At 39.5% G+C, this 20,578-nt stretch overlaps 1 protein-coding gene across 3 annotated transcripts in view; it reads left to right on the plus strand.

Annotated features, from left to right (window-relative positions):
* UMAD1 (UBAP1-MVB12-associated (UMA) domain containing 1) overlaps positions 1–17,952 on the plus strand; it is a 250,859-nt gene extending 232,907 nt beyond the window's left edge. For all 3 annotated transcript variants that reach the window (XM_060157078.1, XM_060157080.1, XM_060157079.1), the window contains exon 4: positions 16,051–17,952. In XM_060157078.1, coding sequence (XP_060013061.1) covers positions 16,051–16,308 — 258 coding nt within the window. In that variant the 3' untranslated portion in view covers positions 16,309–17,952. The remainder of the gene's footprint in view (positions 1–16,050) is intronic.
* The last annotated feature ends 2,626 nt before the right edge of the window (positions 17,953–20,578 follow it).

The raw sequence follows: 20,578 nt of genomic DNA on the forward strand, positions 1-20,578 counted from the left end.
AAGAATAATGTTAAGTAGACCCAGATCATGTGTTTGGGCCCGTTAAAGGCAACGTATCTTCTCTGTTTCCTGAGAACAAATTGCAACCCAGGTTCCAGCCACCTGGCACCTTTTTGCTGTTGCTCACCAAGTGCCATGAGCTGGGAAATGTGGGCAATTGAATGCAGTCAGTCCCTGTCACTGGAAAACTGACCACAGAGGGTGTGTTTCAGGAAGAGTCATCTTCATTGAACAAAGGACAGTATGTGGTTACTTTAGGTTCTTAAATTTAACTGGAATATATTTGGTTAAGGTAAAAATGTTATTTTAAAAATATGTTACTGAGGCTTCACAACGGTGCTTTTAGGGATTAAAATAGTCTGAACAGTCTATAATTTCAGGGTTTCTAAGATCCACATAGAATTAGCGTATCCAGCTAGATATAAAAATGAGACATAATACAACACCCAATGTTTTTCCTTTCTTTTTTTTAATTGGTATCTTACCATCCCATGTGCTCTTATTTTTGTTTTGAAAGAAAAAGAAAGTATGATTATTAGAACAGTATCCTACAACCCTTTCTGAAGGAGAAGATACTTTTTTGGTCTTTAGAAGCAATTACACCACATTTTAAAAGGCACAAAGTGATGTTTCCTTAGACTGTGTTGTACTTGTGAGGCAGAATAGAATAACAGCTAAAAGTCTAATTCTGGAGTTAGACTAAATTCTCTGCGTTTCAGTATTTCCCATCTCTTAAATGGAAAAATTAAATGAAACTTAGAATAGTGACTGGCAAATAAGTGCTCATTAAATGTGAACTATCTGTGGTAGTAGACATAAGTACACTATTAGAACATTAGGACTGAACCAAAATGAAGTTAATATAATTAGTCACTAGTAACTAATATAGTTTACTTATTAGTATATATCAGAGTTCATAATCTAAACCCTTATTTCCATCCTCATGGGTAGCCATAAATTATCTACTTTCTTCAGAGAATTCCCATCATCAACTCACCTGCAAAAAAGGCCTAGGAGGGGAAAACAGAGCTCTGTTGGATTCTGAGTGTAGAATCTGTACATTTAAGAACACTTTTGGAAATTACAGGTGTTCATTTTTAGGCCACTTTGGCAGCTGAAGCCATAGGAATTATTTCTAGAAAGCTAAAGGAAAATCTGTACTGTGTTCTGAAAATTGACTACCTAGAAACTTTGGTGAAATACTAGATCTTTGGAAACTAGTGCTCAGATTACCAAGAACCACCATGCAAATAGCTGGGTCCTAGATTTACATGGTGCTACTTCTTCCTCCCACCCTCCATGAGGCCTCTCTGCTCCCTGGGTTGGCAATCGTGAAAACCAAGTTGATCCATGGTAAAGTCTCCTGGTGGCCAAAAAGGAGCTGTGTGACGCTCTTCCTATCACATCCCATCTTCCATTTCTGTCACTTAGCAGATGGACTGTACTCTCACTTTCACTGCTGATAACCAGTCATTCTTACTTCCAATGAATTGCTTTCTTTCATGCACATACATCTTTCTTATACCCCTTCTATCAGATTTTGCCACTTAACTTTGGGAAAATTCTACCATGTTACCTTACTATTTATGGGAGTAAAACAAAAAAACCTTAATGAACACAGCTCTCCAGATTTCCTAGAGATACTTCTAATTAAAATACCCCACAACAAACCTACACCAGCAATCTTGACAGTGCTCTGAAGTACCTTTCAGATTCTCTACGAACGTTCAGCTCGTACAACTTAATTTGCCTTTTTTCAAGTACTGACATTCAAGATAATTTTAATATGTTTTATCTTATTTATTGTTATTCTAATTATAATATGAATACTATAATAATAATTTTCCTACATGTGTTTATTGAAGATATATAGGATTTCATCTCTGTTGTGGACTCATTGGCCTGAGAAAATATAGTCAGAGTTCTTAATAATATAATGGTGAATTATTAAAAGATTAGTACCTGCCTGTATTTTTCGTATTTGACTCCTAAATGCTTGTTTCTTATTATCAAGAGCAGAATGAAGTTTCTGTTTGGGCTGATAAAAAAGTTCTAGAGATGGATAATGGTGTTAATTGTGCAACGTTGTGAATGTATTTAGTGCCACTGAATTATACACTTAAAAATGGTTAGGATGATAAATTTTATGTTGTGTATATTTTACCACAATAAAAAATAGTATCCTGAGTTAGCCATAAAATGAAATAATAGCATTCTATTTGGGGCTCTGAGTGTGCACCAAGCAGTGACTTAGCCTCCTGCCACTCCTAAGAGCCCCTTCATTCTCACACTGGGGTGGAGAAAACACAGCTGTGTTTACTTTTCCAGCCCCATCTTCTATTTTGAAATATAACCTTTTTGCAAATGAGAGCCAAAGTCAAGTGACACAGCTTTCTGCTCACCTCTTCAGTTTTCCAAACACTGTTTTTCTAGTGGAGTTCTGGGTTAGGTACAGCACACCTAGGTAACACTATCACTCAAATGCCCTCTGAGTGGAATTTAATTAGCCTACCTTCATAATTTCTGTACTCAACTTGGTATGATGCATTTCTCTTTCACTTGCATCTGTATGTGAAAACGTACAATTGTGTATTCACCAACCATAGTATTTTCAAGTGTGTGGACCATTCCACACATCAAATTCAATTTACAAAGAAACTAAGGCTTTTCTTAACTAGTATTTTTCTATTTCTTAAAGAATTATTTGTTTCCTGAGATTAGAAAGATGTTTATATGCAGTGTGAGCATGAGATCCTACTGATAATTGTCTTTGAATTCTGGCTATGAACATGACAATTTGAAGTGCATACTAAAAATTATGTTTTTACATAATAATGGTAAAACAATGACAAAATATAAATTTTGCAGTTAAAAGGGCAGCAAAACAGATTAGCTTTCTGTCTTCAAACAGCAACCTTAACATGAATTGATTAAATTCTAAATGTTCTTAAAAATGTATATTATACTTAGGTTATACATTTATTAAATGTTCATTTCATCAAAGCACATGCCAAAAAAGCCAGCATATAGCTATTACTTAATATTTTTAGATTTACTTTCTTTTTGTATTTCCTACTAGTAACCTATGGTATTATTTCCATTCAATCAATATTATATAAGTATAAAACATTTGTTTTTATATCTAATTATAAACATCTAATGATATACATTTAAACATCTAGTTATATAAAAACAAATATAGATTTATATTCTCTTACCAGCTTTAAAAATAGAAAAGTATTCCATTTTCTTTCTGATTATATATGCAGTTGAAGTACTTTATTGTTTTACAAAATGAAAATCATTACAATGAAATTAATATTCAGTGTGCTGAGGAAATGTGCAAGATCACTTTTCATTGTTTTCCTTTGAAATTACCTAGAAAAAATATGATCTTGTTGCATTGCATTCTGAAGAAGTTGAATAGATATTTGAAATAAATAAAACTATGTAAATGAGAAGTTAAGTAGGTTCCAGTGTGACTAATAAGCGATATCAAATTCTTCAAAACTGTGGTGTGCATAACAAGCTTGAAGAATTTGTGCACAAAAGCCTAAGCCATTGTGTAACCTTGGCGGTGATCAGATGCTGCAGTTTTCTAAGCTATTACATTTTTTATCCAGCTTGATAGATTTAACCTAGTAATAAGATGCTTAGCTGAACCGTTACTTTAAATGCTGTTTCTAGAGTGGCACAGTCTGTATTTTTGGAACTTCATCCTCTACTCCAGAAAACACTTGTGCATAGAGAAATTGTTAAATTTAAGTTCTTTAAAAAATAAAACAACCAGACAGGTAAACTTTAAAATTATTTCTCTTGATGATGACCTTTATATTGGAGTGGGAACATCAGATTCTAAGTCAGGAGACCCTGAGTACAAGTCTTTGTCAGTTTGTAGTGGTGTGACCTTAGATAATCACTAAACTCTGAGCCTCGGAAGATGAGAATAGAAACAATAGCTTCCCAGTCAGATTTAGTGGGTTGTGAGGCTCAAGTGAAATAACGTATGTGAGACAACTTCAAAAACCATGTAAAGCACTAAGCAAATATTAATTGCCATTTTTCCAAGATTCTGATTAGAACTTTTCTGATCTCATAGATTTAACTGAATTATGAAACTGATAAAATCATACCAATAAATTGTTTCATAGAGTATTATAGGGCACATAAGTTTTAAAAACCATTACTTTGTTATATTTTAACATCTTTTTTTTTTTTTTTTTTTTTTTTTTTGCGGTACGCGGGTCTCTCACTGTTGTGGCCTCTCCCGCTGCGGAGCACAGGCTCCGGACGCGCAGGCTCAGCGGCCATGGCTCACGGGCCCAGTCGCTCTGCGGCATGTGGGATCTTCCCAGACCGGGGCATGAACCCGTGTCCCCTGCATCGGCAGGCAGACTCCCAACCACTGCACCACCAGGGAAGCCCTACTTTGTTATGTTTTAAATTTCCAGATCATTTCATATCTGCATGACTTTGTTTTTGCTGGTTTGTTTCTATTTTTCGGTGTGTTTAAGATGCCTCTCTTTTTTTACTGTACATGGAGTTGCTTTGGGAAGTAGAAATCGGTGGGGTCCTAACGTCCTAATACAGGGCACTGCTTTTCCTCACCTGCATCCTGAGCCAATGGAGAAATAAGACCAAAGAGCCAGCAAACAGAGAAACAAGATGGCGCTCACCCTTTTGACTGATAGAGCCTAGGTTGGAGGAGGCAGCTTAGTGTAACAGCTAAAATGGACTTCCAGGGTCCCAATAACTCACGTCTAGACTGTGGGGAAAGTTTAAGCCAGCACAGCACACACTCTTACCCAGGTTACTTGTCTCCCCTAGTCCAAGTAGAGAGAGAAGGAGAAAGAGCCTTTCCCCAGGCCTCAGGATCTTGGGTGGTTCAATTTCCCCCATCTAGAAACATGGATCCTTGGCTATCTTCCACCAACCAGGTAACTCATTCTACCTCCTTGGGGAGGAGTAGGGGGTGGGCAGAAGGCCAGGGTGCTTAAAGAAAAATCCGTCTTTATGGAAACCAAAGAAGAAAGAGGCTTTTCTCTTTAACAGAGGTGAACAGAAACTAAATAAATGGCATTTACCTCCCCGTCCCCTCTCCTACCCACCTCTTCAGCTGTCATCTCTCAGGCTTTCCTCCCCTTACACTGCTTACCTAGTCCTGCTGCCCTGTTGCTGGCCCTGTACCCCATACCCCTTCCCCCAAGCACAGGCTCCCCTGCAGCTCCGTCAGACTGTACCACATAGTTGTGGAGAAATACTGGCTCCTAAGCAAGGCAGGTTGAAGCTATAGACTGATTGCATCCCCCCCAAATTCTCATGTTGAAACTAATCTCCAGTGTGAGAGTATTTGGAGGCTGGGCCTTTGGGAGGTGATTAGGTCATGAGGGTAAAAGACCTCATAGATGAGATAAGGGCCCTTATAAAAGAGGCCCCAGGGAGCTCCTTGGACCCTCCTGCCATTTGATGTTACAGCAAAAAGAGGGCAGTCTGTGAGCCAGAAAGCAGGCCTTACCACACACTGAATCTGCCAGCACCTTCATCTTGGACTCCTCAGCCTCCAGAACCATGAGAAATAAACTTCTGTTGTTTATAAGCTACCTAGTCTAAGCAGCCTGAACGGACTAAGACAGTTGATTAAGGGGAATTTGGAGTAGCTAAGGTTAGCTTCTGTCCTTCTCTCAGTGAAAGAAAGGTAGGTCTCTGGTAAAAATATTTCCCAAACAGTTTCATCTCTATTGTGGCAGGACCACATTGAGCTTCCTTTGGAAGACGTATATGTGAAATGGTTCATTTGGCAAGTCAAGAACAACCCATCTCTTTCTTCAAGAAATAGATGTAGCTGGGGTCTCCCACTAGTTTTAAGTTCTGTCTGACATGTATCACATGTCAGTGATATTGTGGAAAAGAGGTGATAAAGTCTTATTAGGAGCAAACAAACAAATGCAGAAATCCAGGATTAACATAATATGAAGAAATTTAAATTATTTAGCCATTCACTAAACATGTATTGATCACCTATCATGAGCCAGGCATTGCTCTGATTGCTAGGGAAATGGAGAGGAAATCTATTGTCGCTGGCTTTGAGCTGCCCATAGTTTTATGATGGTGACAGAGAATTCGATTCCACTATGATATATACTGTGAGAGAGGTATGCGCAGACTGTTAAGGGAACACACGGACAGGGACATGGCCCAGGTTTGAGGAGTTAGTTGGGGAAATCTTTCTAAAAGAGTCCTGAAGTGCATCCTATAGGCAAGATGAAGGGAGTAGCAAAAGAGAGAAAGATGTCCTAATTTAGGCAAAAGTAATTGAAAATAAGACAAGGCTCGGAGCTAAAAAGAGAGCCTGGCATGTTTGGATAACAGCAATCATTTAAATGGAGTAAAGAGTTTAGAGAACGGTAATAAAAGAAACTGGAGGGATGAGCAAGGCCAGATCATACCTTGTATGCTATGATAAGGAGTTTTTGCTTTTCTCCGAAGACATTGAGGAGTTTTAAGCAAGGAACAGCGTGGGTTTTAGACATCACCAGTGATAGGGAGAATGTAGTATAGGGGGCAGCTCTGGTAACACTCACAGCAGGAGGCCCTGGTGGCCTGGACTAAGAGAGTGACAGTGGACCTAAAGAGAAATGGATGGACTTGGGGAGACATTAAAAACATCAAAGTCAGTAGGACTCTGTCATTTACTGCATAGAGGAAGTGAGAGGGAAAGAGAAGGCGAAGATAATTCAGGTTTCTGTGTTGGGCAACTGTGTTAGTACTCTTCACCAATACAGAAAATATTTATTAGGAGAGCATTAGGTTTGGGGTAGACTTAGGGAAAAGATGAGAGCAAGGTTTAGAACACACTGAGTTAAGATCCCTGTTGAATATCTGAAAGAAAATGTATAATAGAGTTTGAACATATGGGTTAGGAGCTCTAGATAGAAAGCTGGGTTCGAGACTGGGGGTGTGTGTGTGTGTGTGTGTGTGTGTGTGTGTGTGTGTGTGTGTGTGTGTGTGTGTGTGTGTGTGTGTGTGTGTGTGTGTGTGTGTGTGTGTGTGTGTGTGTGTGTGTACACAAATGTATCAACATACTTATGTACTTTGGGTGGAGGAGTAGGGCAGTAGGCACCTTGGATATGGATAAGCTCATGCAGGGAAGTGTGTTGAGACTAAGAATAAAGGAACAGAAATGAGGCCCTGGAAAATACCATTTCAGAAATAGGCAAAAAAACAGAAGGAAAAACTAACAAGAAATAAAAACTCAAAGAGTCACCTGTTTTAAGTACAACGAAGAGGTCCTGTAAGTTTAGCACTTCACGTCATCTTCTGAGTTTAGCAAAAGAGTGATTATGAGTAACCTTGGAGAAATCAGTGGCAGTGGAGGGGCAGAGATAGAGGCAGATGGCAGTGGGTGAGGAATGAAGCAGATAGCCAGTGTCAGCAATGGTCTCAGCCGGGCTGAGAAACAAAGTAGAAAGATAGTGTGGGAGGGGAGTTCAGTGGGTGAGATGTCAATGGGCCATATAGACTTGAGGAGAATTTTCTGTAAATGGTGAACTGATTATATGAAAGATGAGCAATTAGAGGAGCTTCTGACTGATGAAGCCATGTCCTTGAAGAGTAGGGACAAGATGAACGTGGAGCACCGGGGAAGGGTTCGCTTTGGGGAGGAGGAGGGCAACTTGCCCTCTGTGGCAGGAGGGAAGCACAGATGGGTTCAAATGTAGATAAGTCTTTTGGATACAGCAGGTAGAGGAGATCCTCAGCCGATGGTTCCTATTTTCTCTATTAAGTAGGAGGCTAACCACCTGCTGACAGCAAGGAGGAAGGTGATGATGTCGGGCGAGAGAAGAGAAGGGGTGAAATCCGTGCTGTAAAGAACGAATGGGGGAGGCTTACTGGGAAAATAGGAGATGTCTGGACAGCTTAAGGTTAAAGATCACGAGTTTTTATAAACTTTTTAAATGTTTTTTTAAAAAATCACTGCAACAGCCCTTTGTATTTTCAAAACCAGTATGAAACAGGATCCCACATTGAACACACTGTTTCTTCCAGGTTCATTTCCTAAAATGCTCTTCTTTCCCCTTCCCACTGCTCCCCCACTCCAGTTGGCTAGTACAGAAGATTTTCTGGCTTTAGTGAAGCCACTTTTCCAAGAATACATGGAACAGATTACAGAAGCAAGTGACAGCCGGCTTGCTTCTCCTTCTTCACGTACAGTCAGCTGGAGTTCTGAAAAGAGGAAGTCAGGAGAACTTTTTTTCTTTTTTAAAGAAAGATGGGAGCATCAGGAAGCTTGAGCAGGTGGAAACACCGAGGAAAAAAGAAAGAAGAGAAAAGGGAAGCAAATAAGGAAACAAAAGAAATGAAAACTGAAATGATGTCATAAATCAGAAAGAAAAGGGAGCAAAGAAAATACCTGCTTTCTAACCTAACCTCTTAGTTTGCTACCAAAATATGCAGTATCCTTGAACTAGGAGCCCAAGTCACATGGAACACAGACGTTTTGAGTGATTTCAGCTCTCTTCTGCCTAATTTATCTGTATCAGCGGTAAAGTATTCTGGGCTTTTGTTTGTTTCTTTGGACCAACCCCTTAATTTAAAAATCAAGTCTAGGGTATCTGAGGAACAAGGGGACCAGATTCAGTGTCATTCGGAATATTTAATGGGTGCTTGTCATGTGCAGGTATGACTGTTCTGGGTAGTGGGGATTCGCAGAAAACAGGAAATAGTCTCTTCCTCTGCAATATAATTTCTCCCAATTGAAAGGAGACTATTGCTTAGGACTTACGTAGGTGGAAGAGCCCAATCCTCTGGCTTTTATCAGCTAGCCGGACATTTATTGGCAAGTAACTTCTTAGAAGAAGTAAGAAGCTTGAGTACTGCCTTAACTGTGCCATTACTTGTATCACCTTTTCCTAACCTCTTGTCCCCTGATGCTTCTGACTCAGATTTGCCCCCTACCCCACCCCCATCGAGACGCTGATGTAATGCAAGCAGATAGCAGCTGAAGCCAAAATAGAATGGATAGTTATCTGAGGAGATAAAGTGACGGTGTTCCCTGTTCAGGCTATTGTTCAAGGGAACGTGTCTTTTATTTATAGACATAGAATTTAAAGGCATAGACGGCCAGAGCTGGATATTACCTCTTCTTACTATAACTCGTTTCCTAGAAGTATGCTTGATATAGCTACCTTCTTTGCATGTAAATTGAATGTGATAAATGGGTGTTTTGTACTTGGTTTCATGTTCTTTTAATAGGTTCTGTTACTGTTGGGGTTAAGGCTGGTTTCTAAATTTCAATGCTTCAGTATTTTGCTTTTATAGGACACTATTTTATCTCTACTTATCTGAGACACGGGTTGCAGAAAAAGGCAGGAGGTTTTAAAAGATGCCAAATATAGGTGATGTTCATATTAATAAACTATTCATACTTTAGTCTGGTAAGGCTAAGTAGATGAAGTCTCCAAATTGTTAGCGCGTTTGCAAAGTTGGCTCCCCTTAATAGATTTCATGGCGGTTAGTGGAGCCTCTGTGCCAGGAAAAATGTAGTAGTCTGTTCTTAAACCTCCATTTCCTTGCTTCCAAACACCCAAGAGTGAGGTTCACAAGGATGCCACGAACCTTCTGTTGCTCTGGGAAAGTGACTTCATCTTTCTAAGACTTTACGAAAAAGTGTGATGTGCCTTGTACTCTTGGAGTGTGTTTTTTCCTAAGCTCTAAGAAGATTTTACAGATTGAACCTCATGAATTTTTACAGCCCTTCTGCAAGAAAGGGAAGAATAGTGCCTATAAACCACTTTGAATTATTCGAAACAAAGACAATAGAATGTAAGGAACGTAAGATAAACCTGGCCAGCCCTTTTTTTTTTTTTTTTCGGTATGCAGGCTCAGCGGCCATGGCTCACGGGCCCAGCCGCTCCGCGGCATGTGGGATCTTCCCGGAACAGGGCACGAACCCGCGCCCCCTGCATCGGCAGGCGGACTCTCAACCCCTGCGCCACCACGGAAGCTCTGGCCAGCCCATTTTTAACAGGTTAACTGATGAACAAGAAACAATTTTTATGAAAACAGCTGATTAATTGTAAACTTTGTTTGTTGTCATGATACAGATAAGGAAATGTATTTTCTCCCTGAGATGAAAAAAGATTCTGACATGGTATACTCATGTTCACCCGTGTAAAGGCAAACGTTCATTTGAAAAAGAAGTATTAAAGCTAGATTATATGAAGGAACTTACATTCAAGAATATTATCATAGCAGCATTTCTGTGAACAGGATTAATCACAAAAGTAACAAGTATGCTTTATGAACATAATATTTGAAGTATTATTTTTAAATTTGGCTATTAACCATAAGGTTAATTGATTCTTTTCTTCCTGCTCCATTGTGGTTAACATACTCATTCTTCCCTTTAAAGACCCATTGTATTATGCAAATGAAAAAAATTGAAAGACTTTGTGTCTAAGAGAGAAGGCTGCTTTTTGCAGGGGGACTCATGCACCTGTCTCAGCCTTCACCCCCCCACCTCTGCTGCCATTGGCTGCCAAGCTAGGGACTCAGTGATCAGGGTTAGTGGGTGTAGGGTCCTTGAATTTTGACTCCCATTTTCTTTGTGACTTACTCTTATTTTGTCTTATAATTTCTCCCCTTCCAACTCTCAGCATGCCAACAGCAGCTGCATCATGGCACTCACCCTTGCTGCCAAGAGGGCAGGCAGCCTCCTTGGAGACTGGAACGTGGCACTCTAGCCAATGGTTAAGAAATAGATACTGGAGTAAGACATATAGCACCGCTGATACTCAGAGCCTTCTAGGAGGCATTTAGTGGCACACTGTGTCCACAGTGTTTTTTAACTTAATTTAAATTTTGGAAAAGTTTATTATGGAAAGTCTTCAAACATATACCAAGGTAGAAAGAATACTGTAGTACACGCCCACATACCTTCCTATCTCTCCCTTTCACCCATGATCAACTCATAGACAATCTTGTTTCACTGTCCATGGTGTTTTCCCCATGGTTTATCCAGGCTACTGGTAGATTCATTTCCAGGGATAAATATCTCTTAAGTTATAGTTCCTTTTCCATCCTTCCTCAGTCTAATATCTATCACCTTAATGATTTTCTCTATCCTTGCTTCCTAAAGGTAAAAGCTAGTAGAGTCGTTTTTTCCTTCTAAATTAAGCCAAGATGCTATGTTAGTAACTGTCATATTTTCCAGTACTGTCCCCTAAATTTTCGAGGCTTTGTTCATCCAGTCAGCCAGTCTACCCAAAGCATGGCTGAAAGGTACAAGACCTTAGAACACAGAACTTTCAAGATCACTGAGTTTGATTCTCAGTTTTACCACAGACTAGCTAGCTGTGTAACCTGAGACAACTTCCTTAACCTTTCTGTGCCTCAATGTTCTCGTTTTTAACATGAGACTAGTAATAGGACACGCCCTACAGTGCTGTTGCAAGACTTAAATGAGTTCATATACTTAGACCGCTTAGATGGAGCCTGGCACAAAGTGTTCAATGTACGCTAGTTGCTGTCACCATCACCACCATCATCATCATTTTTTGCCCCTCACCACTCATTTTACAGAATAGAGAACTGAGGCCCAGGTGGATGAAGCAGCCCCCTTCTGCTTATGGCATATGGCAGTTTTATCAGGAGACCTTGAACAAGAAACCACATGGCTCAATTCCTTTATTATACTAGATATAGTCTTGTCCTCAAGGAATTATGCTCTGACAGACAAGAATGATTTGTAAAGGAAAGGGAAGAGCATTAATAAAAGCATGAACAAAGGAATAACCATTGCTGCCAGAGAGGTAAACCTTAGAAGTTGTATGTTTAGAAAGCAGAGTGCTCCGGGTTAACATACCTCCTTTTTAGTGGAGAAGGTGAGATTTTAAGAATGCTTTTGTTTAAGAAAGGAGATGATTTGGCTAATGAAACTGGAGAACATTCTGTACTCAAGGGAGAAAGAGAAGAAAGTTCAGGTATGGAATGCGATCAACAGATCTAGGGAACATTTGCCCATGAGATTAAGAGAGAAGACAAGATATAAGAGGAGAGGGGAAGGTAAGATTGTTTGAACCATCTGTGAATGTCAAAAAAACCCAAAAGAAATGGATGGATCCTAGACTTTATCTAAAGCCAAGAGGGGTCTGACATTACTAAAGTTTTTATTTATCACTGACTTTTAACATGTGCTAAGCATTATTCTACTTACTCATAAATTACTTACTACTTATATTACTTCACATAATTCTCATAACAATTCTATGAAATAGATACTACTACTGATTTCCTAATACAGCTAAGGAAACAGACGCAGAGAAGTTGAATAACTTGTCCAAGGCCATTTGCTTATTAGTAGGCAGGATCTGTACCCAAGTAGTCTAGCTCTATGCTCTGTGTTTTTAAACACTCTGCCATGCTGGCCCATGGTAACCAAAGCCTGGTGCATCTGTAATCTTCAGGAAACCAGTGTATAGTGATGCCCTTTAAAGAAGCTGGAATTGTGGCATCATTACTCACTGATACCTGTGCTCTCGGCTGACCCAGGGACACTTACTATTTAAATTCCAGTCAGGTTTCAGGAAGCAGATTCTATCCATTCATTGCCTACATGGACCTGTCTGAAAAGCTTTGTCATCGCCGGGTGAGGTTACATTTGTTCTAGTTGCCATCCTAAGAAAGTATTCTGGTATTTTATTTTCACATGAAGCTGTAAAACAACTCTTGATAGGGATGTGTTTGGTAACTTCATTCATCCAGAGTCATCTTACTACACAGGTATTTCTTGAGAGCCTCTGTTCTAGGTGTTGGGGGATGACTGTGAAGAGAGCAGTTCCTTCTCTACAGAATCTCTGTGTTTTCCTTTCTTAGGAGCTTCTTCTCTTTAGCATATAAACAGACATTGTTTCTCCCAACTTAAAAAAGAAAAAGAAAAATCAAGAGACAGCTCTCATGACCCCACTTCCCTTTCCAGCTACTGGCCATCTCTTTTCCCGTTTACAGTATAATGTCTGGAAAACAGTCTGTTCTCATATTTGTCTTCACTTTCTCTCCTCCCGTCCTCTTTTAAACACACACCAAGCCGACTTTCTCCACCAGATTGCACTAGCTCCAGACTTGAGTTACATCCCTCTGCCTACTAACAGCTCCACGTAGACGTCCGCTAGGCACGGGGAACATCCAAAACTGAACTCTTGACCTTCCTGTCCAAGCCCCATCCCTGTGAGTGGAGAACCCATCCTTATTGCTCAGGCCAAAAACTTTGGCCTCATACTTGACTCCACTCTTGTTCTCACACACCACCATCTATTCCATCAGCACACCCTATTGACTTTAACCTTTAAGTCTATCTAAAACCCAACCGCTCTCTCTCACCTTTACTATCACATCGCTAATCCACATCACCATCATCTCTCTTTCCCAGCTGGTCTTCCTACTTCCTTCCCTGGCCCTGTTAGCCCTCACTGCCTGCTGTCAACATGGCAACCAAACAATTCTTTTAAGCCATCAGTCAGAATGTATCTCCTCTGCAAAAATATGTTCTTCAAAAATTTTTAATCCCACATGCAACAACATGGATGAATCTCATACATATAATGTTGAGTGAAAAAAGCTGCAAACAAAAATGTATGATTACCTTCATTTAAAATATAAAAATAGGTGACTCAGTCTATGTTGTTAGAAGTCAGAATGGTGATCTAGGGGTCAGGGAGTTGACTGTGACTGAAAGAGAGCACCACTCTCTTTCTATAACCCTATAGAAATAGGGTCATTTCTATTTCCTGATCTGGGTAGCGGTTGCTCATAGGTGTTTTGCTGGTTAAAACTTAGCCAGCTAGGGGTTCCCTGGTGGCGCAGTGGTTGAGAGTCCGCCTGCCGATGCAGGGGACACGGGTTCGTGCCCCGGTCCAGGAAGATCCCACGTGCCGCAGAGTGGCTGGGCCCGTGAGCCATGGCCGCTGAGCCTGCGCGTCCGGAGTCTGTGCTCCGCAACGGGAGAGGCCACAACAGTGAGAGACCCGTGTACCGCAAAACAAAACAAAACAAAACAAAAAACTTAGCCAGGTATACACTTATGATGTACCCCATTTCTGTTTGTAGTTTGCACTTCCATAAAAAGTTTTACAAAATTGTTATATTTCTTACACAGAAAATCATTCTCCTCTAGACTTAGAGATAGGAATTTATCCGCATTTATAGCCATTATAATATAAGCCCTATTCAGGCAAAAGTCTTGTCTGCTTTCATTTATTCAACAAATATTTACTGAACGCTAGACACTCATCCTGGCATTTGGGATATAGCAGTGAACATGAGAGACAAAAACTCCTTAAGCTTCTGAGGGATGATAATCAGAATAAATTAGATACCATTATAACCAGGTGCCAAGGACTATGGAGAGGACAGAAGCAGGAGAGGCAGGCAGGGAATGCTGGAGTGGACGAGGTGAGGTGGCAGGAAACAGTCAGGAAAGGCCTCACTGAGAAGGTGACATTTGGGCCACCACTGGAAAGGAGGGGAGGGAAAGAGCCCTGTGTTTATGTGGGAGAAGAACCTCTTGGGCGGAGGATCTGGAAAACAAAGGCCTGAGGCAGAAGCAGGCAGACTGCACGAGCCACGGCAAGGAGACAGTGGAACTAGAGGGGCCTGAGCAAGGACAGACCAGCTGGGCTAAGGTCAGAGAAGTACCCGAGGCCAGATCCCAATGGGCCTTGTAAAGGCTCGGGAGTTTGATTCTGCATGAGACTGGGGGGCCGGGGGGAATAAATTTTTGCCTGACCTGGTTTGAGTTAGGTTTCAGCTGCTTGTAGTGGCAGGTGGTTCGTTCTCATTGCTGTAAATATACTTCTGTTTATTATCCATTCTACTATTGATGAATGGATACCAGCTCACTCTGCCAGCTCAGGGCTTGCATTGAGTGCTACTATGAACACCTTAGTGCTGCATGTCTTTTGGTAAACTCCTGTATGCAAGACATACCAACTTTAAAGAAACTGAACAAGATGTATCAATTCTTCTTATTTTAATAACTTACATAACATAGGATTTTACTTCCAGCGAAAGGCAGGTTATCAACCACTACGTACGGTACACATTAGAGGTAAATTCCCAAGTATGTATTAGGGTAAAGCAGTAACGTATGCAAGACAGAGAATACAAAGATAGGTAAAATAGATTATTTGCCCTCAAGGACCCTAGATTCTAGTTGGGGATAAGACATAAGCACGTGAAACAGCAACTAGCAAGGACATGTAAAGGGAATGCCAAATAATATCCTGGGCAGTTTGCCCCATAGTCATTCTCAAGTGAGCAAGGTCACTTTGAACTATGTTGATATAAGATTTCAGAGGGAAGCTGGGAATTCTGTGGAGCCTGAAAGCTGACATCAGATTTGGAAAAGCAGAGAAAGACTTTGTGGACATTATCTGGGCTAGCGAAACAGCAAGAGGGCCCATTTGTATTGGAGGGGCCCGTAGGTGGTCCATCTGAATAAGAGTAGGGCTTAGGATTCATTTTAAAACCGAGTAGAGGACTCCCCTGGTGGCGCACTGGTTAAGAATCCACCTGCCAATGCAGGGGACATGGGTTCAAGCCCTGGTCCGGGAAGATCCCACATGCCGCGGAGCAACTAAGCCCGTGCACCACAACTCCTGAGCCTGTGCTCTAGAGCCGGCGAGCCACAACTACTGAGCCCGCGCGCCTAGAGCCCACGCTCCACAACAAGAGAAGCCACCGCAATGAGAAGCCCGTGCACCCCAACAAAGAGTAGCCTCCACTCGCCGCAACTGGAGAAAGCCCGCTCACAGCAACAAAGACCCAACACAGCCAAAAATAATTAATTTAAAAAATAAATAAATAAAACCTAGTAGAGATATAGATGGATTTATTTCTCGAGTAAGTAAATAGCTGCGTTCTAATCTGGGAATGTTTATATATTCCACATTTCTCAATCACTTTGATATATTAATGCCACATTTTGATATATTAATGCCATATAACCTCAAAGTCCATAAGGTCTAAATGACTTAAATATATATGTATTTTTAGATTGGCAAAGAAAACTCATCCAGTGTGACTGTAGCAGGCCCCGAGATGGAAAATAAGGCAGGCCAGACTCTGGAAAACAGCTCATTAATGGCCGAGCTTCTGAGCGACGTACCCTTCACCTTGGCCCCGCATGTGCTGGCCGTGCAGGGCACCATCAGTGACCTTCCCGACCACTTACTCTCCTATGATGTCAGCGAAAACTTATCAAGGTTTTGGTATGATTTCACTCTTGAAAACTCAGTGCTCTATGGTTCGTAATCTTTATGTCTGTTTGCACCTTAACAGCTTTAAGACAAAAGTTTGCCTGTTTTATTTAACCTGTGTGATGTTTTTTGACATTTCCCTGTTTAAAGGCCCTTAAAGGCCCTCAGAAAAGCAAGGATCGTAAAGCAAATAATATTACATTCATTGCTCTATTTTTTTAGAATAAAGCATATTTGTATAAAAAGTAAACTTAAGATCTACTACTTCCTTTTCCCCTAATAATAAATACAAATATTAATTTATCAAGGTTTTATGAAAGGAGTAGATTCCGTCAACCGGTCTCTCAAAATACAACACCTCATATTTATCTTAGAAAAACTGTGAAAAAGAACTGAGGCATTTCTCTTAGTTACCACAAGAAACTGGTCTCCACTTAGAGGGAGTGTGATTTCTCTTCTCTGGTTTGGAAGAAACTTACTTAATGTTATCCCCTTTCTCCTTCCACTGTGTTTATTAATGAATCCAGAAAAAAAGAAAAAAAGTTGGTAGTTAGCTTAATTTCTTCAGTCTCGATTTAGACATTGATGTGGACATTTACAACTTTTCCTAGAAAGCAATGGTAGTTTGCTGATGTAAGAATGCTGTAAGAAGAATGCTCTGGATACTGTTTCTTTTGAATGACAGATTTTGGTTTCCTTAATCCCGTGGCAGTCTGTTCCACCTTGATGGAGTCCTGAGTTCCTGCCTTTGGTTTTTGCTACTTCACGGTTTGCTCTCTCCCCAGCTTTCCAAAGAACGTTCCCTGCTTCTGCCTCAGTTGGCATTTGTTCTCCTTACCACCTCTGTTCCTGGTTTATGAAGAGATCCATATTTCCTTTCAACCTCTCTGCCTCCCAGAGAAAAGCATCTCATAATGATATGTATTATTGCTGATAAAGCCCTTATTTAGAAATTCGTTGGCCAAAATACAGATGGAAATGTTTTACTGCTACAAAAACTGCAACTGACTCATTTCCAGTTAGAGTGTAGGCAAAACACCTAAACAGGACTTTTAGTTCGTGAATATCTGTTACTTATTCCAAAAAACTGCCATTGGTCCATAAACTGTAAAGGGAAGAGGTAAATTGTGATAGAGCATTTTCTATGCCATGGAAAATTTAAATCACATTTGTTCTGATTAGTGGCAATACAGTTTATTGATTCTGTGCCAAATCTTAACTATATGTTTCACAAAGGTAGAGTGCCATAGCAAAACTAAGTACTGTGCATAAAGGTACGTGAATTATTCAAGTTTTAATGTATCATGCATGTTGGTTTAATATACGTGGCATGGTCTTGATAAAATGTTATATTATTTATAATGTAAATGTACATTTCTATTGCCAGAAATATGCTTCACTTACAAATAATGCTACCATATGAGGTGAATGATTAAATTAGAGCTTCACGTAGTTTTCATAAAACATCAGTCTAAGAAATCTAACTTATTACTAAGACAAATGTGACCATTTTATAGCAGTTTTTGTGAAAACATATCTTTTTTTCAATATCCGTGTTAATGTACAGCCAATGTTAAAGCCAAATGTAAGCATGTTATCAATTTGTCTATGTGTTAAATTTTGTCTACTTATACATTTCATTTATATGTATGTCTACCATGTTATAAATATGCTTATAAGTATTTTCATTTGTCTATAAAAGATATTTAAATAAACATGAATTTTAAAAAACTGATATTTTTATTATTTTCAGATCAGAAAAATGGTTTTCTTTGCATTATTCATATCTGAGTGCAAGTTATTGATTCTTTGAAAGGCCAAGATTTAAGTACATAGTTTTTGTAGTCCAGAGAAAATTATGAAATTTCCTCTTACATGTAAGTTTTAAGGCATAACATTGAAAATGGTAAGATCACTAGTCCTGGCTTAATAAGACTAGAGATTTGGGAGAAATCACATGAACATCTTAAGGTAGATCCCCATCATCACAAGATTTAGTAAAGGCCAGTGTTAATGACCTATTTTTAACCAAAAACATTGTAAAAATGTCCATTTTAATTTTCTTACTCTATATAAATCAATGTTACTTTGTGAAAACTGGAAAAACATTACTAATCAACTAGCCAACTCCATTTTACCGAAGAGAAACCTGAAGCCTAGAAAGGTTAAATGATTTAAGTCACCTAGTTAGTGATAAATATTTCCTTTAATAGTGTTAATAATTATAATATGAATTATAACAAAGCTTGTATGCTCTGGTGCATTTGAGGCAGCCAGAGTTTGTAATGGCTCCCTCACTTAGAAGCTGTGTGATTTGGAGTTAGTCCCTTGATTTCTTGTGTCCTTAGTTCCTTCTCCAATTAAATAGTAATTGTATGCCTCTTGCAGGGTTGTGTTAGGTTTTAGATGGTGTCTGTCAAATGCCTGGCAGCATAAAGCTTGAACACACCATAGGTGTTCTGCGAAAGGGAGCTCTTATAATTCTCATTACTAACCACACATACAACAGTCTAATTAAATGCAAAATACATACTAACTGAACTGCTTAACGAGTAATATAAAAATATATAGCTACCTACATTTATATTGTAGATCCCTCCTGCCCCATTATTTTTTTCTATACTGAATACCTCACTAAGAAAAATATTGCTAAAATATGTTGGTTGACTCTTCTGCAATTCCTTAGTTAAGAATTCCATAGGGAACACTTTTTTCCCTCTCCTTATCAAGCATCATGGTCCTTTTCCTCAATACAAGTTATGGTTGTAAAGTACTGTAGGTATAGAATGTACAAGCAATTTTACTGAATCTTATTTTTAACCCTAAAACACATTCAGGAAGTTTCATGTTTTTTTTCTTTTTTTTTTTTTTCCAGCTTTCTTTAACAACATTTGCATTCTTTCCTAAAAACAGAATTAGAGAGGAGATTCTGACCAATCTATTAATCTGTTGAATTAAACTTTGATTAACTGAACTTTTAAAATTGTACCATTAAATATTAACAAGAGCACATTTCTTGTTAACAATTCTGGAAACGCAAATAGCTTTTTTTAAGTAAACATTCATTGACATCAACACTTTTTTTCTCTTTCTCAAAGTAAAATGATAAATTGAAAACAGTATAAATTGAAAACTGTAATTCAAAAAGATACCTGTACCCCAATGTTCATAGCAGCACTATTTACATTAGCCAATACATGGGAGCAACCTAAATGTCTATCAACAGATGAATGGATAAGGACGTTGTGGTATATATTTATATATATATATGTACACACACACACACACACACACACACTAGAATATTACTCAGCCATAAAGATGAAATAATGCCAGTTGCAGCAATATGGATGGACCTAGAGATTCTCTATCTTACTTTACTTAGTATGATAAAGCCAATATCATATGATATCACTTATATGTGGAATCTAAAAAATGATACAAATGAACTGACTTACAAAACAGAAGTAGATTCACAGACATAGAAAACAAACTTATTGTTTACCAAAGGGGATAGCGGGGGTGGGGGGAGATAAATTAGGATTTGGGGATTAACAAGTACATACTATATATAAAATAGGTAAACAACAAGGACCTATTGTATAGCACAGGGAACTATACTCAATATCTGGTAATAGCCTGTAATGGAAAAGAATCTGAAAAAAAGTTTATGTGTATGTATAATGGAATCACTGCTGTATACCTGAAATTAACAAAACATTGTAAATTACTTCTATTAAAATATACTTTATTGGCGTGAGCCCTCCTGGAGGCCACCATTTTCTTACAAAGACATGGCCCCACCCCACAGCCTGTAGGCTCCAGTGCTGGGAAACCTCAAGCCAAACCAACAGGGCAGGAACACTGTCCCACCCATCTGCAGACAGGCTGCTTAAAGTCTTCCTGAGCCCACAGCCCTCTAAACACACCCCTTAGCTTGGCCCTGCCCACCAGAGGGAAAAGACCCAGCTCCACCCACCATGGGCAGGAACCAGTCCCTCTCACCAGGAAGCCTGCACAAGCCTCTTAGACAGCCAGGGCGCAGAGAGGAGAAGCAAGAAGAACTACAACTCTGCAGCCTGTGGAATGGAAACCACAGTCACAGAAAGTTAGACAAAATGACATGGCAGAGGATTATGTCCCAGATGAAGGAACAAGATAAAACCCCAGAAGAACAACTAAGTGAAGTGGAGATAGGCAATCTACCTGCAAAAGAATTCAGAGTAATGATAATAAAAATGATCCGAGATCTTGGGAAAAAAATGGAGGCACGGATCAAGAATATTAAAGAAATGTTTAACAAAGACCTGGAAGAATTAAAGAAC

Source organism: Lagenorhynchus albirostris, chromosome 8 (genome assembly GCF_949774975.1).
Source record: "Lagenorhynchus albirostris chromosome 8, mLagAlb1.1, whole genome shotgun sequence".
Classification (NCBI taxonomy): domain Eukaryota; kingdom Metazoa; phylum Chordata; class Mammalia; order Artiodactyla; family Delphinidae; genus Lagenorhynchus; species Lagenorhynchus albirostris.